The 15366-nt window shown below is 45.5% G+C and overlaps 1 protein-coding gene across 2 annotated transcripts in view; it reads left to right on the top strand.

Moving 5' to 3' along the window:
• Positions 1–15366, top strand: part of VAPB (VAMP associated protein B and C) — a 56830-nt gene that overhangs the window by 23171 nt on the left and 18293 nt on the right. For both annotated transcript variants that reach the window (XM_059134772.1, XM_059134770.1), the window contains exon 2: positions 2980–3132. In XM_059134772.1, the coding sequence (XP_058990755.1) occupies positions 2980–3132 (153 nt within the window). The remainder of the gene's footprint in view (positions 1–2979; positions 3133–15366) is intronic.

Below are 15366 nucleotides of genomic sequence, written 5' to 3'. Positions count from 1 at the left end.
GATCTCCACTCTTCAGCAAGTGAAGAGTCTTCCTGGGGGGTAAGTCAGACGGTGTGCTTTGTGGAGAGCGGAAAAGGGTAGAGTCACAGGGAGCTGCTGCCTTCATAATCTCTCAAACACCATTTTAGCATGAAGGATACTGTTTCTCCCTTGATGCCAAAAACTTGATACAAGGATGGAGTGTTGTCAGCATGTGGCTCACCCTCATCTTAACTGAAACTCTTCTTAGGCCACAGAGTACCTGCCCGCTTGGGTAAGCTTTTGGTTCTCAGTAAGGAGATGACTTCGAGTGTAGTGAGAGGGTCGTTTGTGATGGGCGTCAGTAGGTGAGATGCACTGTCCAAGATGCTTTTACCCACATCTGGCTACAACTGCACCTACAAAATGCCGGATCCCAGAGGGCCAGAGGCAGGACTTACCAGAAGGATAACCAAATGGAAACACTCTCTTTAGGCATGTTATTCTTGAAGGTGCCATTGCCTGTGGAATGAGAAGAAATTCTAGTGTAAGTAACTTCATACGATAGATGACTCAGTGGTACCGTTGATTGTGCTATAATGCAACAACATATGCTTTCCTAAAAATCACCAGGCCACATAAAATAGCGTGATAAACACTGTAGGGCTTGCAAGAGGGAGGTGAACTTATAAGTGCACAACGTTCATAAACTTTGTTGATAAACTTTGTTGGTCATCTGCATACACAGACAGGAACCTGATTGTGGTTTTACACATATTAAATGGGTGGGAAACACAGTGTTGTATTTCAGTAAACATGGCACTTCACCTTGAAGAAGACGTGAAGTTCGCCTGTGGAGGTGTCGTTCGTGGGTCACTGTCCGGTGGGGGACGAGGGCAGGTGGTGACGCTGGGTGTGGGGGCGTGTGGCTGCCCGCCCCTAGGGAGCTGCGGTAGCTCATGGGGGTTGAGGTGTGTGTAGAGGGTGTAATTTGTGTATTTCTAGGCAGCTTGGTTCAGCTGCATGCACTTTTCCATGTTCACCTAGCATTTCTTGCAGATGAAATCATGCATAAGCAAATGTGAAATTTGTTTTATGCTCAGATTGTCCCCCTAATATGCACATCAATCACATTGGAACAAATTCACGAATTCAGACTCAGCTTTGTGGCAGAACTGGTCGTAGTTTATTTGATTTTGGAACTGAGTCCTTTTTCCTTTCTTCCTTTGCATCTTTATTGATTTCTTAATTTATATTTAAGTAAAACCCACATCAGATTGATTTTTTTTATACTCTGAGCACTTCTGAAGGTGAGAAAGTAGCGTGAGATTTTAATTTTGCTAGTGCTTATCCACCAGGTAGTTTCCTTCCTGCTTGTCTGTCTGTCTGTCATCGTCATCTATCTAGATACACACATTGAGACCTCTACTAGATGCCAGGCACAGTGCCTGGAGAGACCATGTATTCTGGAGATACAAAAACTGGTAAGGTATCATCTTTACCTTAAGAAGCTTAGAGTTTCGTTGAAAAACTTTCAAGGCGCAGATTTGAATGTCTTTGTTGGGTTTCCTTAGGGAACAGATGAACCAACATTAGGTATTTCTTGGTTTGTGAACATAGCAGCACAGACCTTCCCACCCCGCCACTTATTTCTTTGTAAATGTAGAGATAGTAGTAAAGCGCTTGTGTGGAGGAAACACAGAGATAGCACTGATTTACATGCTGAAAAGATGTCAGTTTGAAAAGAGGTTGAAAAGGACCTAGAAGGTCTTATAGTCAGCCCTCCCACTGACTCCTTAATAAATCTAGTGGTCAGGTATCCACAGTAGAGTGGTAAGTGGAAAAAAAAGCAGGTTTCAGAGTAACCTGAATAGTGTGATCCCATTTGTTGTCTCCCTCCTCGTGTGTGTGTGTGTGTGTGTGTGTGCGCGTGTGCTGTTTGTAAAAGCATAGATGATGTGAGAAGATCTCCCCCGTTAGACCTCAGGGGACAAGGGAAAGCTTATTAACTTCCTCTTTATACATCTCTTATTGTTTGGCTTGTTTTAAGAAGCGTGTTTTACTTTTTTAATTAAAAAATCTAATAAAGTAGAAAATGAATAAATAATAATAATAAAAAATACCCTCAGGGCACTGAGCTTTGTTTCAGTCTTTCCAGTCGCCTGCATAGTTATAAAACCGAATGTGACGTTTCAGGTGTGGGCTGCCTAGCAGGACTCTGAACTTGCTCTGGTTAACGCCATGGCAGCAATACCATATTGTGTGTTCCTTGGCGGGGGGTGGGGGTGGATTCTGTGTTTATAGACCATTAAGACCTCAAAGTCTTTATTACATCTGCTACTCTTGGCACCCTCTACCCTTGATAATTTTGGGACCTAAGTTTAATCCTTCAGATTCTCCCTGGTAGAGTTTATCTTATTGTGGAAATCAGTATTAAATGTAGGTTAAGAACTGGTCTTAGATTCAGGCTGCCTGGTTCAGTTCCTAACTACCCACCACTAACTAGCATGAGTACTTAGACAAGAAACACATATTCTTGAGGCTCTGTTTTCTTTTAAATTTTTTTTTCTCCCTTTCTTTCCTCCTCCTCCTCCTTCTTCTTCTTTTTTTGAAATTATTGAGCGATAGTTTATTGAGCGATAGTTTATTGAGCGATAGTTTATTGAGAGATAGTTTATTGAGAGATAGTTTAAAGCTCCTGAAGAGGGAGGGGACCTGAAAGGGTTGCCCAAGCCTCCATTTTCTTATTGGTAAAATGACAATAACCATGAAGTTGTGAGGTTGCAAGGAAAGACTGGGCATTCGAGCGCCGACCTAGGTAGCCCGGTGCTGTGGGGAGAGCATGGTGACCTTCTGATGCTGCTGTTCGTGCGTTCACGTCAGTGCCTTTCTCCCATCCGGGATAGGGAGCAACCTCCCCCGAACCCCATACTGTATCCCTCCCCACCCCAGAACGTAAATCAGTCAGTCTTCTAAACTTTCCTCACAAGGTGTCCAGTCAGTCTCTGCCTCGTTCCCCAGGTCCCTTCACCGATGTCGTCACCACCAACCTAAAGCTCGGCAACCCAACAGACCGAAACGTGTGTTTTAAAGTGAAGACCACAGCACCGCGTAGGTACTGCGTGAGACCCAACAGTGGGATCATCGATGCGGGGGCCTCCGTCAACGTGTCTGGTAAGTCCTGGAGCTGGAGGCCAAGGAGGGGGCTAAAAAGTGCCCCCTAGAGCCAGTAAGATTTCTTAAAATTTGCATTTGGTATAACAAAATAAGACAGTAGATGCCTCCCTTGTCCCCCACCCTCTGATTGAAAAGCTTCGTGGGTCCCACTCCTCTGTTGGTTTCTATTATTAATGCCTCTTTGGTTTAATGCTTACAGCCTTCTGCGCCTCGATAGTTAAAGCAAAAGTAAAGTGGTAACTTCAGACTTTGCTTCAGAATGAGTTTGGTTTTCACTCCCTTGAAATTAAATCTGCCCTTTGGCAATAAATAAAAAAGGGCTAAACAAACTTAATTTTACTTTGTGGTAGAACGCTAAATGGAGTTATTTTCTTATTTAAGCTAAATGGTTTCTGACATTAGGCTCATGTCATTCCCAATGATTGGTAACTGCGCTTTACTGGTGGTGGAAAGCTCGGGGAGGTGAGGACAGAGGAGACAGGAATATATCCAAGGGTGAAAGTTCTGTGCGCGTCTGATGGGTTTTCCCCTTTCTGTCTGAGAATGCATCTATTTTCCAAAGTCCAGCTTTTGAAAAGATGCTGGTGAAGTGCCCAGATTGAGAATTGGATTTTAGAATTAAGGAGATGTAAGTGATGGGTTTGAGTTTCAATGTTTTTTTTAGAAATGGAATAAACTTTCAGCTCATTAGAACTTCTGGATCCAAGATGCCTTTTGTATTTGTGGAGGAGCTGTGGGGGAGTGTGTGTTTATCCTGTAAAAATCAGGAGACTGTGTGTCACAGAGGGTTCTGCATCATTAGAAGCTACTATTCATTGAAATGGGTACCTGACTGGCTTTTTCCATGACAGATTTTGATTGTGATGCATTTGGCTATTCATTTGACACGTAAGAGAAAATGATTCATCTCTTTGGAAAGATATAAGGTGTTTCATTATCTGATCATTTCTGCAAATTCTTACTCCCCACATCCATTGGTTTCTCTCATTACGGTGCTCCCTCACCAGCTCTCCCCCGTGTGCTTCTCTCAGAGGCTGCGAGAGCTGATCAGGACTCTTGAATTGGGTTGTTATTCAGGAAGTCAGGAGCATGAGAGCCAGATTCCATCGAGGGTGTCCTTTATGCTGAACCAGCACACGCATTATCTCCAGTAGTTTCTGTCGTTTGGCCTGTGAGGATGCATCGTTACCTGCCCCGCACTGAGGAGGAGACCAGTGGCTGTGGGCTTACAGAGCCGGCAAGTGACCCCGCCTGGATGGGGGTCGCTGGGTCTGGCTCCGAAGCCCAGACTAAAGGCAGTGTGCTGGCTCAGGGAAGGGGTCTGAGGGGTTGGCATTTCTGTGCCTCTTGGATCCATATGGTTTCCATTTTGCTATTGTAATCAAGGGCACCTGAAATCTTTATTCCCTTCTTTTACTGACTTTGGTTTTCCTCTTGATTTCTTTGCCCATATCAGATTTGAGCAAGGTTGTCAGTAGATGAGGATTACCAATTTTCATGGTAAATAAGAGGGCAGCAACATCATTTCTGAATAAAATGGCCTCAACAGGCAGTTGTACAGTGTAGGTATACTTTCCAGTATGAAATATAAATGCGTGTCTCTTTCAGAAAGATTCATCCCTCCCCCCATCATAGGAATGTTTTTTAAGATTTTATTTATTCATTTCTTTGAGGGAGAGAGAGAAAGAGAATCTGAAGTAGACTTCCTGTTGAGCACGGAGCCTGATGTGGGGCTTGATCTCATGACCCCGAGATCATGACGTGAGCTGAAACCAAGACTCGGATGCTTCACTGACGGAGCTACCCAAGTGCCCCTATTTCAATTTCTTTTAATTAAAAAAATTTTTTTTGGAATTTTTTTGAGGTAACGACCCTGGGCATTTGGTTTGATTTATAATTCCCAACTTAAGGAACACGAAGATTGTGTGGCTGCGGCGCTTCTTCTGCAGATAAGAACGGGGGCACAGAGAGTGGGTGTCATCATCTCGAGTCGCATGAGTGATTAGTGGCAGAGCTGGTACTTGAAGCCAGTTCTGCTCCTGCCTCGGTGGCTCTTTGGTGATATGAAGCTGCCTCACCATTGGTTATGGTGGCCCCCATTCATTTACAATGCATGTGAAATACAAAGTAGCGTGGTTCTCGAAATGTTATGTACTTGGGGGAAAGTAATTGAATAATAGAATGCCCATGTGTCTGCAGGCCTTACTCCTGCATGTTTGCACATGAGACAGGGCTCCCTTGTTTCTGTTTGGTGTGTACTTACCTCACTGCACGAGGTGCACCACTTGCATTTCCGGGCCGGCATCGCCAGCTGGCAAAGGAGGCTGCCACGCATTTTTGTAGTTTTCTGTGCAGAGGGACCATTGTATCATTGGTTAGACATTCCTATCTTGAGGTGGAAAGCGCTGGGGTTTTCAGGGTCCTCTTCAAACGCAGCGGTATGATGACATCGTGGTGAGTACGTAGAGTTTCTAGGTTCTTCTGGGAGAGAAGCCTCAGGGAGCCTCAGGACACGAAAGACACCAGCAGACAGGCAGTGCCGATTGTCCAAAGGCCAGGTGTGTACATGGCCACGTTTGCTGTCGCCCGCTCTCCTCAGAGATCACTAGCTGTGGGGTCTGGAGCCTGAATGGGGAGCTTAGTTGTGCTGTTTAACCTGCTGGGTGATCTTTGTTTGGCCGATTCATTCATGTCTCTAGGTTCTAGTTTTCTCATCCGTCAAATGGAAGAAGTAGTATCTGCCTCACGGAGTACTCTCCAGTGCCGTGTTAACTGAACGCATGGCACAGGATGGGATTGTGTTATTTTCCCACTAGCTTTGACAAAAACTGGCTAGTTTTTGTTGAATGTAGATTGTACAGAATTGAATTGCCTTTTTAGAAAAAATTAATTCCATACATATTATTAATTGACTTTTTCTAATTTTAAGAAGAAATATATACCTTTTTCTTTCTAGGATATGCATTTCTTTTCTGGTGAAAAGCCACTAGTGAATTTTCAAATGTAATTTACAAAAAGGTGGCCATCAAATCAACTTAAAATACTACCAGCATTGCCCTGTCTACCACACAGAATGTCACGGCATACTCGCAAAGGACATGCCTAGTACATTATTTCTCTCCCATTTCTGAACACCCTTGGGATGTGCTAGCTGTTAGGGAAGGTTATAAATCATCCTTTGACAGAAGGGAGCCGGGAGGGAGGGGAGGAGGAGGAGGAGGAGGAGGTCCGCCCACATAGCTGGCCCGGGGCACTGAGGTTTGGAAGGCACACAAATCAGGGTCGTGCGGGTGGGGACTCAGGGAGGCTTTGTAGCTGTCAGATACCTTTCTGACACACCCTCCGAGACTCTTCTTGGCTTTCAAGGGAGCTTTCGTTGTGCTTCAGAAGTCCAGACACTGGCCTATCGTGTTATTTTCTCCAGAAGGTGGCAAATTACTTATTGAGTCCTTAAAAAATAACAGCTCTGTTTTAAAAACTTAGGTGGTAAAGTAATGGTTAGAAACAGGCATAACCTAAACTTTTTGTGTCTGTAGGTGAAAATGTGTGGATTTCCCAAAGGGATGGTTTGGGGTCCAGTCCCCTGGGTCTACGACGGGCGTCCTTTTCTTTGTCCTTCATGGGGGCGCCCGTCTGTCTCGTCCCCTCTCGTTCTTTGAGCGGCTCCCTCTGCAGTCTACCTACTGGAGGAGGCATTGTAGTAGGTGACGGGGTGCGGAGTGCTTTTTCTTTGCATTGATTGGCCCAGAATGCCATGGTTTTGGCCTTTGCTCCTTGGTACACCCCATCTACTAGAGATGGTTTTGAATTATTCCATTCTGGACCTCAGCAAAATAGCTACACTTAAATGGAGATTGGAGAAGAGGAGATTGGATTTCCCCCGAGATTTTAAATGCAAGGGAAATAGAACTTTCTGAATTAATGAATTGTTTGAAGCAGTGAGGGGGGCTCCCCATTTGTTCTACCTTTACAAAATTAAATCTATTTTCTGAACTGTCTGGTGGGAAAATATTTTTAAGGTAGATAATTTCTGAAAATGTCTTCGTGGTAAGCTGTTAGTGGTTGTAGGGTTGTTTTCTTTTTTTTAATACTGCAGTTTAATAATGAGGGAGTTTTCCATTAATATTCCAAACCATGTTTGCCAGCAGATACAGCAGGTGAAGTGGTAAAATTATGGGCCCATCAAAAATACTTATGCTTCCTGTAATATGATATTAAGTTTAATATTTTTATAACCTTCACTGAATTCTAATTTCACTAAAGTAGCAAGCGTGCTTCCATTTGCAGTTCAATTATGCACATTGGTTGCCTTTGTACCAGGCAAATTAGAAATGCAAAATCTCTGTGTGGGGGGGCATTGGAAAGAGTCATTAAAGATACCAATATTTAGGTACAGATACACTTTACTAAGTGAACCCTGGGAATTGAAAATGGATGAAAGACAAACACACACCAATCTGCTAGTGTCTGAATCAGTATTTTAAATTAAAATTCAGAGAATTAAGGAGCAGTGTTCGCTTCTGACGCACAATCCTTTCCAGCACTCCTTTTAATCACGTTAAAGCCTAAAGTTCTTCCAGTAAAATCCTGAGGACAGAGAATGCATATCAGCAGCTCTTCTTGGATGGAAACATTGGTCAATTAATGTAATTGGGTAGTATTGCAATTGATAATTAATCCTTTTAAGATTTTGCTGACTCAGTTTAATGGAGCTGCTTGCCTGCCCTGGATCAGTCAACCTTGGGCTGAGCTTTTAGGTGATTAGCACCAGCGTGTAAGTGCACTGCCCGTAGAGAAAGAAGCCAGGCATTCGCCTGTCAAGTGCTGATAGCAGGAGCTCAATTTGAGGGGTTTGGGCATTTTAACAGCAACATTGTTCTTTGTTTGATCATTTGCTTTGGAAGTCACTGATAAGGGAAACCTTTTTATAAATGGTTTTCATGAACCAAGTTTAATCTTCTCATATAAGAACAACTTACATTCATACCTAAAAGACATCTTTAGTCTTTATTACCACATAAATGAGAAATTGTTTTTTTACAAAAGGAAATTAATTAAAATTCAGGCTAATTATGCTTTTTAAAGATTTTTTAAAAAGTTTACTGTGATATTCAAGTTTCTTACGACTCCCGTGTTTTACTTTTTAGGAGTATGACACTATTTATTTATTTGGGGCACTGGGGTGGCTCAGTTGGTAATTGGTTAAGTGGCTGCCTTCTGCTCAGGTCATGATCCCAGGGTCCTGGGATAGAGCCCCGAGTCCAAGTCCGGCTTCCTGCTCAGTGGGGAGTCAGCTTCTCACTCTCAGTAAATAAGAGAGCATAAGCATGGGGAGTAGTAGAGTGAGAGGGAGAAGCAGACTCCCCCACTGAGCAGGAAGCCCCTCCTGAGGCTCGAGTCCTGGGATTGTGACCCAAGCCAAAAGCAGATGCATAACCAACTAAGGCACCCAGGCACCCCTATTCTTTATATTTTCAAAGATCATGATCAAGAGGACTTATCAGGTACACTGAACATCTCACTTAGTGAATGGTAACTTCAGCTTTCTGCAGAAATTAAGCTCAATTTCGAGCAGCCAAGAGTTATGTTCTTTTCTCTCATTATAGCTTCTTGCATATTTATATTGTTTGAGAGAGGGAAAAAGAGAGAGAGAAGACACAGAGAGAGAGGGGGAGGGAGAAGCAGACTCCCAGTTGAGCAGAGAACCTGACGTGGGGCTCGATCCCAGGACCCTGAGACCTGAGCTATAGGCAGAGACATAACCGAGTGAGCCACCCAGGTGCCCCAGTTTCTTGCATATGTAAACACTTGAGCTCCTCATCTTGACTCTCTTGTTTACTCTTGCTTTATTTTTGAAATTAAAAAAAATTTTTTTTAAAGAGTTTATTTATTTTTGAGAAAGAGCACATGAGCACACTTGGGGGAGGGGTAGAAGGAGAAACTGGTTCCCCGCTGAGCAGGGAGCCCAGAGTGGGACTCGATCCCAGGATTTAGGGATCATGACCTGAGCTGAAGGCAGATGCTTAACTGTCTGAACCACCCAGGGGCCCTTTTTAAAAAATATTTTATTTTTTTTTGGAATCTTTACACCCAGTGTGGGGCTTAAACTTAAAACTCTGAGATCAAGAGTCACATGCTCCCCCGACTGAGTCAGCCAGGCACCGCTTCTCTTACTTTTGCCTCACTGTTAGCCTTGTCCTGGTGTTCTGCCCATCACAGGTCAGGATGAAGTGAAAGGGCTTGAGAGATAGCCACAGTGAGGGACTGGATAGGAACGCCACGAAGGGTGAGTGGGGAGAATGTTCAGAAGTAACCGAGGGACCTGGAATTATGTAAGCCTCAGGGCAGCCTGTTCTCGGTATTTCGGTTCATCGGTCCCAAGAGCCATGGCTTGTAGGTCTTTCTAAGAGAGAATGTAATGTGTGTTCATAATCCCAAGAGTTAATCAGGAAAAGGCTGTGTCGTGTCATTCCATTTACATTATAAAATATTATAGGAAACAGGAAAGTGTGTTGGAATTTTTAAAAAGATGTATGTTTTAAATACATTTATAAAAAGGAGTGAGTGAGGTCTGTTCTTTGGTCAGTGCTTTGCATCTGGCACATCTCATCTTCCAGTGACACCGAGGTACGTTTGCACTGGTCTCTGCATGAGGAAGTCAGCCGGACGAGGAGGAGTTCACCATCTAAAATGGGCTGTACTGAATTGGAAAATCCCATAGCGAACACAGAGATAATTCAGTGTTAACTTACTTATAAGTAGATACAGTCATTTGCCTGCTAGACTCGTAGTTTCATCCGTAGGTATCTGTAGGCAGAGTCCCAGGAAGCAGTTGTATTTTCAGCATTTTGAGAATCCTAAAAGAAGTATTGAGTTTACTCATGATGAGGGTACACAGCCCACAGTGCTGAGCTGCTTTGCTTTCGGCTAGAATTACTTCACCTCAGTGTGGTAATGACATTGGTCTTTTAAGCTGATCAGGTTCTGTCTTGTTTCTGGTCACCTTAAAAAACTAGAGCAGGAACTACATTACTCTGCCATGAATGCAGTGTGGTAGAGAAGAGCCTTTTGATTATTACATATAGAAATTATATGGAGGGGACAGTTGTGAACCTACCTGAACCTATGGGTGGGAGAGAGTGGCTCTGGGAGAGAGGACAGAAGGGAAGCCACATGGGTAAGGGTAAAAGAAGGCCTCCTCTCTTTGTGCTACCCCAAGGAGTTTTTTAGAGGGAGCATGCTTCAAGAGTTCTTCGAATGTTGGGAGGGAAGAAGGTACCCATCTGCCAAGCAGTTAAAAACTAGTACCCAGAATGTGAACTATCAAAGCATGAAGTTCTGGTCTCAGTCTCAGTCGGATTGGGTCGAAGGGCAGACATGTGGAGAGAAGCTTAGGCATTTCCGTGTCAGCAGGTGTCCACCAGCAGAGTCCAGTGCCCAAAGAAGAACGAGGGTGTGGGGTAGCGTCCTGGTGGCGGCCGCAGCGTTTGGGGATACACTGAATGTGCCTTCTCTGGGAGTGGTCCCCGGGCTGGCAACATCAGTGTTGTGTTAGAAATACATGTTCTCAGCCCCACCCCACCCCAGATGTTTGAATCGGAAACCCTGGAGGTGGGATCCCATCACCTGTGTTTTAACAAGAACTTCAGGTGATCCCGATGCGCGCCGGACTTTGAGACGCCCCTCATTACCAAGTCGGATTAGGGGATGAAGTTCTGAAAGGTTGGTATATTGAGATGTGAGTAGGGCAGGAGGACCGGGAGAGACGTGCCAACACGACCAGACCAACATGATGGGAAGAGACCTCGGTGATGCCAGAGCACCCTGGGACTGGGGGTGTGGCCAGCGTGTGTGGACCTGTTCTGGGGCCATACCAGGAAAGCTGAGGAGACTGGGAAGAGTTGAACGGATCGTCTTTTACTTGGGAAAAGGGCTTTTTTTTTTGAGGGGGCTTTTGGTCAGGAATGTGGTGAAGGTGAGTAGGGTGCGCAGGGGAAAGCAGACTGACAGGGTCTGCGTCGGAGCTGTGCGGGGTGATCTGACGGGAGAGTCACTGGGAGCAAGAGCTCCTAGTTGGACGAAGCGAGGTGTCAGTGGGGCCTGAGCTGTGATTGCGGCCGTGGAAATCGAGGAGAGGGACATCCCGAAGGTAAGATTCTGAGACCAAACAAATCCTAACGCATGTGCTGTGCTGCTTGTTAGCCTTGCACACCTTTGCTCTGCTCACACTGCTGCACGTGGAAGGGCGGGGGCCTGCCTGGGCTCTCCTGGGGAGCCACTGTGCTCCCCAGAAATGAGGTCATCATTTCTCTGAGGGGGGCTGTTTAGGAACATATATTCTGCATTTCCTCTCTTTTGAAGAAAGTCTGATCTTACTGACCCACCGTTTTATTACCCCCCAAAGACCCTTTCCTAACAGGACCCCACTTTTGCCGTCTGACACGGCAGACACTGACTCACGAGGCATTAATGCTGGCGAATGGTGAACGGTCTCCTGGTAACCGGCTGCTTTTTAATGTAGTATCAGCAGATATGTTTTAAAAGTAGGATAGATGGTTTGTTTAAGAGGGTTTTATCATCAGTGTCTCTGATATTCAAGTGAAATAAATTAAGTTAATGGGAAGCTCTTTTATAGCCTGTCACGGAAAAAAGTACATAATTTCTGTCACAATTTGCATGTGTGGAGCTGCAAGAACAAACGATGAACAACATTTTTTCTGTCATGTCCTCGTAAAGTTCTAGCCAATCGGGTACAGCAGATCGAATTGGACAGGGGATGATAGTAGCTGAGAAACACAGACTTTTCGACCTGAGTTGGGGGCAGAGGAGGATGTGGATACTGAGGCCCAGCGAGGGTTCGTGAAGGCTCTCGGGGTCTGGGTGGCCACTTGACTCGCTCACTCTTGCTTGCCGATGGGGAGCCCCCGCGGAAGGAGAGCTGATGGGTGCAAAGCCTTCCTTGCCACTCGCTGCTGCAGCTGCCGGGAGAGTGGCTGCGGTGGGGGAGGGGCCGAGGCCACCCCAGAGCCTGCGGGAGCTTCCTGGAGGTTCACCGGCAGACCACGGTGGTCACTCCCAGTTTCACGTGTTCAGCTCGCCAGCCTCATGCTTGTTTATATTTCACAAGCCCCGGCCTCTGGCTGTGTCCAGCGTTCTTGTAAGGTGGTCTGATAGCTGTCAGTAGCCGCTGCTTTGTGTCTCCGCATTCTTGTCGAACTCAAAGGTCCACGTGTAAGTGATAAACTTGCAGCTGTCCTTCCAGATCTGCACCGTGGCAGCGTGGGAGGTAGGCAGCTCTCTTAGGCCTGCAGCTGTGTGGGTGACCCCTGCGACACCCAGCGGCGCCTGTGGACCCCCACAGCCCTCTGCAGAGGTGGAGCAGGCCGCTGCCGGGTGGTTGGGTAGAGGAGCACAGGGAACCCTAGACCCCTTCCTGTAGCAGATATGCGTGCGTGCCTGCGCGTGTGCTTTTGTCTCTACCCCAGGCCTGGATGCATGCCGTCCATGCAGACTCAGGCTTTGTATGAAGTTGCTTTCTCCTTTATTTATTTATCTGTTCGTTTAAAGATTATGTTTTTAAGTAATCTCTATACCCAACATGGGGCTCGAACTTACAACCCGGAGATCAAGAGTTGCAGGCACTATCCACCGACTGAGCAAGCCAGGTACCCGGTTGCTTTCTCTTTTAAACTGTGCTTTCTCCCAAGAGGCACTACACAAAGCCGATGCCTTAACTTGAATTATTTAGCCACTTTATTTTTCTCCTGGAGGGGCTCAGGCTTTTGGTCTCAAGACCCCCTTTATACTTGAAATTGTAGACCCAAAGAACCTTTTCATTTGGGGGTTATATCAATATTTATCATGTTGTAAGTTAAACTGGGAAATTTAAGGAGTATTAGTTCACTTAATAACATTAGTAAGTCAATTACATGCTAAAAAGTGACATTTTTAATGAAAAATAACTTCAAAAATTCAGTGAGAAGATGGGCATTATGTGACATGTTTTGCAAATCTCTTGTATCGTCTGGCTTAGAAGATAGGTTGGATTCTCTTGTTCTGCTTTTACACTTGTTCAGTCTGTTACAAGGTGTTATTTTAGCCATTTTGCCTCACCATTGTAGTTGGGAAAGGGGAGAGTTTTCAGTAGCTTTTTCAGATAATTGTGGACATGATACTTTGATAACACACCAAAACTTAACAAGTGGCGCTTTTCTTAAAGTTTAGTACAATGTGGAATCTTGAAACCATGATGGTGAACTGTTTGAACTTTGTTTCACTAAAATGCACTGGGCTCCCTTGCAACTCTGAATGGGTTTTGCGATACTATATGTTAGTGGAGTTATGTAGATCTGCCAAATGTTGACACATTTTATGACACAATATCTGAAACATCACTGATCTCATCAGAAAAGTCTTCAAGTATTTGGGAAACTGAGCTCTTGAGGTCAGATAGATGTTTTTCAAGGGTCTCCTTTTGGTAGAAAGCCTGGATTTTATCACTGGCAACAACTACTTTAAGTTGTTTCCCTTGAAATACAGGTGCGGTTCATTCCTTTTTTTTTTTAAAGATTTTATTTATTTTATTTGACAGAGAGAAATCATAAGTAGGCAGAGAGGCAGGCAGAGACAGAGGGGGAAGCAGGCTCCCCGCTGAGCAGAGAGCCCGATTCGGGCCTCGATCCCAGGACACTGAGATCATGACCTAAGCTGAAGGCAGCGGCTTAACCTACTGGGCCACCCAGGCGCCCGGTTCATTCCTTTTTGAGCAGATACCTGCCATCTGCTTAGCTCTGCATAACCATTGTTTGTCTGTCCATTGTTCTTTCTAGTAACTGGTGTTCCAGGAGAAGCCTTCTAGTTCAGCTCACCGTCTAAACGTGGGGGAGCCGCCTTTCCCAAGACAGTGGAGCACTTCATGTGTGTCTGCATTTCCTCACACAGAGTGATAAGATGTGTTGTCAAGGGTTGAAGTTTGGCAGAATGAATCCTTTTTGTTTCTTTTCCAGGATATTAAAAGCGAAAATGGTCTTTTAAAAAAAGCTGCAAGTGTGTAGCGATGCCTGATGAGGTGACCCTGCCTCGCGGGTGCTGAGGCACAGAGTTTTACTTTGGCTCTGCACCAGCCATCACCGTAGAGCTCGGCACCAGCAGAGGGACAGAATGTCGTGGTGTTCTCATGTCCGTGCTGTTGACTTTATGGATCAACTCATGGGGGGACCCTTGGGGTCTGTGGGTAGTACCTTGAGAACCTGGGTGTGGAATCTGACTCTGGAAGCAAAGCCAGTGTGGGGCTCTAGCTCTGTCTTCTAATATGTTGGCCGTGGGGTCTGAGTGAGACTGGGCTGCTTTGGTGGATTGTTGTGAAGACTGGATGGGAGATGCAGTGCAAGCGTGCCTTCTCTGGTGCCTGTACGTAGTCAGCACTAGTCAGGTCCTGTTCCTTTCCTTCCTGGGGCGCTGTGAAGGTACTGCGGATTGGGAGACTTGGCTGGGGTGGAGAGGTGGAAAGGGTCAGTTTTGCCTTAGTGCATGCCTGGTATCCACAGGAGAGTCTCTTGGCTCTTTTTTCTTATGTGCACTGCAGGGGTTTGCAGGGGGAAGAGCAGATCTTTCTGAGGCTGTTTGCAGGTGGAGGGGGCTTTGGTTCTCTGGACCTGTTGGTTGTCTGTGTGTCCCCCAATGTAGTTTGAGTTACAGAGCCCACTCTGAAAATTAACAACGACTTCTGATTACTGTCCTCTCCTGTGCGCTGGGTGCTTTTTACAGATAATGCTGGTTCAGTCCAAGAGCTCTCCATGGTGGCAGACCCTAGGGGGCCTTTCACGGCTGGAAAAATAAACTCAAGGATGAGGCGGTTGTGCTTCTAGAGCTTGTGTGCTGCTGGGGGTCTGAGTGTCGTCTAAGGCAGAGTTCTCTTTTTTCCCGTACTAAACAAATACCAGGGCAGGGTTTTATCACAGCCAAGTGAAATCTGAAATTCTCAAAACCTAATTCACATTAATTTTTAAAACTAACATTAATCTAGGATTAATGGTTGGTTGGGGACTGCCTTCGGCTCGGGTCTGGGGTCCTGGGACGGGGCCCTGTGTCTGTGTCCCTGCTCGGCGGGGGTCTGCTTCTCCTCTTACTCCCTGCCGTCCACTCGTGCTGGCTCTCTCATTCTCTCACAGAAAAGTTGTAAAGAAAGGAACATTCATCAGACAGTAGTTGGAACACCGTGACCCAACTTCA

Source organism: Mustela lutreola, chromosome 9 (genome assembly GCF_030435805.1).
Source record: "Mustela lutreola isolate mMusLut2 chromosome 9, mMusLut2.pri, whole genome shotgun sequence".
In the NCBI taxonomy this organism is placed as follows: Eukaryota; Metazoa; Chordata; class Mammalia; order Carnivora; family Mustelidae; genus Mustela; species Mustela lutreola.
The sequence above is the reverse complement of the archived record's forward strand: the minus strand, read 5'-3'. Positions and strand labels throughout refer to the sequence as shown.